At 33.6% G+C, this 7,500-nt stretch overlaps 1 protein-coding gene across 1 annotated transcript in view; it reads left to right on the top strand.

Annotated features, from left to right (window-relative positions):
• LOC147466299 (uncharacterized) overlaps positions 1 to 7,500 on the top strand; it is a gene marked incomplete at its 5' end in the record, with an annotated part of 18,247 nt that overhangs the window by 6,061 nt on the left and 4,686 nt on the right. The window contains 4 exons of the mRNA XM_086535691.1: positions 1,324 to 1,384; positions 1,497 to 1,559; positions 4,751 to 4,787; positions 7,380 to 7,500. The exon at positions 7,380 to 7,500 is cut by the window's right edge and continues 360 nt beyond it. Of these exons, the coding sequence (XP_086391817.1) occupies positions 1,324 to 1,384; positions 1,497 to 1,559; positions 4,751 to 4,787; positions 7,380 to 7,500 (282 nt within the window). The remainder of the gene's footprint in view (positions 1 to 1,323; positions 1,385 to 1,496; positions 1,560 to 4,750; positions 4,788 to 7,379) is intronic.

Below are 7,500 nucleotides of genomic sequence, written 5' to 3'. Positions count from 1 at the left end.
GTTATATTTACATATATATATATCTACATATGTATATATATATATATATGATATATAATATATATATATATAATATATTATATATTATATATGTATGTATATATATATATATGGTATCTATATATGTATGTATATATATGTATATATATACATTATATATTTATTCATATGTATATATACAAATATACTACATATATCATTAAATATATATAATATATATTATATATATATAAAATATATATATATATTATATATATATATATATATATCATACATATATGTAATTATATATATATATATATATAATATTCTATATATATACTTATATAACATATATATATAATAGAATATATATATATAATATATATAAATATATATGTTTATATATATTATATGTACATATATATATGTATATATATACATATATATATCTATATGATATAATATCTATTAACGTATATACATATGATATATTATATAGTTATATATACATGTATAAATATCCCATACTACAACTATATATATATATAAAATATATATAATATATAAATATTAAAATATATTATATATATATATATATATTAATATATATATAGATATAAAGCTCGATAGATCTATATATATATATTATATATATATATATATCTCTATATTATTAATATATAACACAAACACATCCTCTAACACACAGATATATACAAAGTGAGAGAGTGATGAGAGTGTGTGTGGTGACACTCACACTCTCACTCACACACACTACAAACCATAATATAATCTCAACCAACAATCAAATCAATAACAAACTCATCAATAACATAGATAGTAGAGTGATAGAGTGTGTGGTAACAAACACACACAACACTATCAATCCACAAACACAATAAATAAATAATTACTATACACAATATATAACACACACCACAATAACACCTACCAAAACACACAAACACACTCTCTCTCAAAAATCACACACACACACACTCACACACAATACCACACCACACTCTCACACACACACACTCACACTCACACTCTCACACAAACCCACTACCACTCACTCTCAACTCACACACCACACACACACACTCACTCAAACCCACACACACACTAACATCACACATACACTAACACTACACAACAACTCACTCACTCACACACACACTCTTACCATACACACCATCACTACATACACACACACCACACCACACACCTCACTCACTCACACACTACACACTCTCACCACCCAACACAGACTCTCTCACAGACACACACTAACACTACACACTAACTAACTCACACAATCCACCCTCAAACACTACATAGCCACTCACACTCGACCTCACACACACACACACACACTCAAACACACACACACACATACACACACCTCACTCACACACACAACACACACACACACACACCCCACCCCAAGATAAATCCCCCCCCCCCCCCCCCAAACAAAGACACACCTCTCACTCACACCCTCAGCTCACAGCCACACACACTCACTCACACTCACACACACACACCCACACACACACACACAAACACACACACACATCCCCCACCCACACCATCAACGACACATACAAAGACTCTCACACACACACACACACACACTCACTCACTCCACCCACACGACACACACCCCCAAACTCACACTCACACACACACTCACACCGACAAACACACACATACACACCCACACACCCACATCCAAACCCACCCTCTCACACACACACACACCAAACAACACACAACACACACACACACTCACACCCACTCACACACACCCACGCACACACAAACGTACCACTCACACAAACACACACACACAATACTCACAAACACACCGACACTCACCCCACTCACACTCACACACTCCTCCCACACCCTCTCACACACACACACTCACACACAAACAACACACACACCACACACACACACACACACCATCAACACACACACCACACCCCCCCCCCCCCCCCCCCCCCCCCCATCCCCCCCCCCCCCCGCCCCCATCTCACAAACTCCTATCACACTAACACACACACGAACAAATAAAAAAACACACTATATAAATCCAATAACTATTTATCTAACACACAAAAACACTCACTAACACACACAACATACACTAAATATCTCTCACTATCACAAACACAAACACTCAAACTCTCTACACACACACCCCCCCCAACTCACACTCAATCAAAACACTCACACACAAACAAAAATCATCTCACACACACTAAACACTAACATATACATACACACACACCCACAAATACTATATCACACACCACAACCTAACAACAATCACACATCAATCACACTGGCCACTATCAAAACAACTCATATCATCTAAACACACTCTCACACACTATATCACTCACAAAGAAACAACAACATCTCTACACAAACAAAACTCAAACACACACTCCCTCTCACCAATCACAGAAACACTCACACACACCCACAACACTAAATCACAACACAATAACACATACTCAAACACACACAACAACAAACAAACTATCAAAAATCTAAAAATCAATAACAATAACCACACTATCAATCTATATAACTCTCACAATATGACACACCACCTCACCCAAACACTGCCACAATCTAATAACATCTCTCAAACAATCACTATCTCAACTCACTCTATCAAATCTCTAAATGTATATATAATATAAATATTTATCTCTATTCACAATATCGACCTATAAATATAAAATATATAATTAAACTATATATCTAATACACCACACACACACAATATATATATGTATATTAGAGATATTATATATAAGTATCAATATATATATATCTATATATAGAAATATCAATATAATATATAATATATATATATAAATATCAATTTATATATATATAAAATCTCTATACATAAATATGTATTCGAACCACGCCGTAAAGACGACAGGCTCGGTTCGAGTCCCGGTCAGGGAGGAAAATAATTGTATAAATAATGTATAATATATTTATAAAAAAAAATATATATATATATATATATATAATCTATATATATAAAATATATCAAATATATATATATATATATACAGCAAATATAAATATATATATAAAAATAATATAAATATCAATATAAAAACTATATATATTATATATATATCCTTATATATACATTATAAATATAAATCAATATATCTTCAATATATATCTCTATTATATAAATAATATATACATATCTCTAAAGAAAATCAATCTATAGAAATATAAAACTATATAAATATAAAATATATATATAAATATATATATAGATAGATCTAATAATAGGAATCCATCTAACCGTATAGATAATAAATATATAAGATAAATAAAAAATATATATATAAATATCTATATAATAACACGTAACTTAATATATCAATTGTATTTATAACCACTACTATCTAAGTATATAATTCTAATTAATATAAACAACCACCTCACTAACTCACAGTCTCTATCTAACACTATCACTATATAATATCTAACATATATATATCAAAACAACGATATATATATATATAATTAAATAATATAACACAAACATCTCAATCAATATATATAAATAAATATATCTATAAAAATCATATAAATAACCTATCTAAACGTCAAAATTCACTCTAAGTATAAATCTATATATCACTCTAAAACAATCATATCTAAAAATAAAAAACACACAAACATAACCAAATCACTCAAAAAATTAACTAAAACGTGACTCAATCAAAACAAATACATAAATCACTATAACAATATATAATTGGCCTCATCATAGGGGAGAGTATGTATATAAATATAATAAAACTATTATAAATCAAAAAGAGGCGGGTATATAACAGGGGGCGGTAACATGTGTAATATATCTATATACCTATCTAAAACTATATATAACTATAGAGCGACATCTCTCTTACGAGCGCGGGAGAAGTGGGGAAGGGGTGTAAACAACGTAGCGGCGCGTGGCTACGCTGATAGAGCGAGGCGATTAAATCATTATATATATGCTAAATATAAAACTAGCGGGAGTATATTATTATAAATAGAAGGTAGAGGAGTTCTGGTGTAGAGTTAGAATACAAATATAATAAGATATATATAATATATATATAATATCTATATAATATACATATATAAATATATAATATATATGATATATATATTTACACTAAATATAAATATATATATATTATATGTATAAAATAATATAAATCTATATCAAATACAAATAAAAAACTCAACATATAAATATATAATATAAAAATAACATATATATATAATTTATATACAGATATTTGATATATACATATATTTTCATATATTATAGCTAGCTTGTCTCGTATGGTTGCAAGAGAGACGCGTGTAGAGGGGTGTGTGTGTGTGTTGTGAGTATATATATATATATATTATATATATATATATATATATATAAATATATAATATATATATATGTATCAAAGAAACATACAATGGATAGATAGATAGATATAAATACAGACAAACAAACACACACACTAACGCTTATCATAAACATATATATATATAATTTATAAATGTAACTATATATATATATCATATAATATCTATAAGAAATTATATATATATATATATACATATAATATATAAATATATATATATAATATATATATAATATATATATATATAAATTATATATATATATATATATATACAACCCACACAACACCCACCACACACACACACACACCACAACACACACACACACACACACACACACAATAAATAAATAATATATCATATAGTCTATATATAAATATATATTTATATATACTTATATATAAATAAATATATATATAAATATAAAATATATATATATCTATAAATAACTATCTATCACCTACATTATATAACTCTGACAAAATATCTAAAACTCTACTCCAACTATCTATCATCTATATAACAACAAATATAAATTATCGAAATCACTACGCACACACTATTCCACACAACAAACCTCTCACTCTAATCTAAATCTCACAAAACACACTAACTCTCATATATAATAGAAATTCATATCCAATATCAATAACTCTCTAACTCACTCTAAAAAAACCACTCAACCAATCACCTCTCTCATCAAACTACTATAACATAATACCTCTCACACACACTACTCTCACACACTCACACACTCAAAAATCTCTCAAAAACAATCACACACAAAACTAACAATACCACGACTATCCCCCTCTCCCTAAAAATGTACTAACACACTCATAACTCTCACTCTAAAACACTCAACAAAATATCAATGTAAAAACACACACTAAATCACCACTAACACTCTATCCTATTAAATGACACACTCAAACACAATAATCACCACAAAACCCAAATACAAACACACACACACACACTAACACAATACTAACACACTAACCTCTACTCTCCTCCCCCCATCACAAAACACTCATAAACATATCAACGATAATTATATATTATATCTAACTCTCACACACACTATATAAAAAAAAAACCACTCCCTATCACTGTATTCTCTATATATAAAACTCACACACGCACTCTCAATCACAAACAAAACACAATAACTACCAGTATAAACAAAAATATATCACAATCTCAACATTATCACACACCACACTCACAAACAAAAACACACAACACACACAATATCACTCCCTCACAAAAACAACACACTCAATCACTAAAATAACACACTACTCACAACTAAATAACACTCACACTACACCCAATATACTCAAACCCATCTCACTCCGTCACACTAACACACACACACACACACAAAAGTCACACACACACAAAACAGTCAAACTATAATTATCCAACTCACACACTCACACACTAACACTACACTAACCCACACACACTAACCAATCAATGAAAAACACACACACTCTCCCACCCCACACACATCAACACAATCTCTCACACTCACACACACAAACTCACACTCTCAAACACACTTACTACAACTCACACTACACTCACACACATCCAACGTCACAGAAACACTCACACTCACACTCTCACACACACACACACTCAAACACTCACCACATCAATAACACACCCCCACACACACAAACCCACACACACACACACTCAAACAAACACACCCAAACCTCACACAAGCACTCTTACACACACAAACACACATCACACAAACCACTCACAAACTCTCACACTCTCCTCTAAAACTCACCGTACCACACTCACACCTACACAAACACTCACCCTACATCCACTACCTCACTCACACACACAACAACACACAATCTCACTTACACTCACCTCACACACACACTCACACACTCTCCCTCACACACACTACACCCCCACAACCCACAATCACACCACACACTTCTACAACACAACACTCAAACACACCCAAACACACCTCACGACACACTCACTACACACACACACCACACTCACCCACACACAAACACAATCACCCTACACTCACACACACCACACACTCACCCCACACACACACACTCACAAACACAAACACACTATCCACACTCTCACACTCCTAACACACTCTCACACACACACCCTCCCCCCCCCCCTCCCCCCACACCCCCCCCCCCCCACCCCCCCCCCCCCCCCCCCCACAAACCCAACACACTCATCAAACACACACTCACTATCCACAACACGTCATCTCCCAAACACTCTAACTATCAATCACTCTATCCCACAATCACACTCACACGACACCCCCACACTAACTACAAAACACACACACAATCACTCTCACTAACTATCACAACAATCACAATACACTACAGACAATAACACCAAAAATATAACACACACACTCTCTAACACTACCTCAAACACAAACGACACACCAATCTAACACACTCTTCCTCTCACACAACTAACACTACACACACACAACACACTCTCATCATAACACTCACACACTCACTCTACACACTCCACACACACAATGACTATACCTAACTCTCACACTCAATCAAAAACACACACAAACACACAAACACAAAAAACCACCCACCACCACTCAACACCAAATCACACCACACCCACCCCACACCACTCACCATACCAAAACACCAACTCAACACACAACCAAACACACAAAACACACACCCCAACCACAAAAATAACTCACACCCCCCCCACACACAAACTCACACTACACACACACAAACCCCACACACACACTCACCACCCCCACACAAACCACACACACTACAACACACACCCCCCCCCCACCCCCCCCCCCACCCCCCCCCCCCCACCCCCCCCCCCCCCCCCCCCCCCACCCCCCCCCCACACACACACAAACACACCACCACACACAAACTCACCACACACACACTCACTCACCACACACACTACAACACCCTCACACAACTATCACACACCACACACACACACCACACACACACTCACACCACACACACACACACACAC

Source organism: Penaeus japonicus, unplaced genomic scaffold, assembly GCF_977035675.1.
Source record: "Penaeus japonicus unplaced genomic scaffold, GWHDUDI00000001_assembly GWHDUDI00002046, whole genome shotgun sequence".
NCBI lineage: Eukaryota > Metazoa > Arthropoda > Malacostraca > Decapoda > Penaeidae > Penaeus > Penaeus japonicus.
This window is presented reverse-complemented; position numbering and strand designations above follow the sequence as displayed.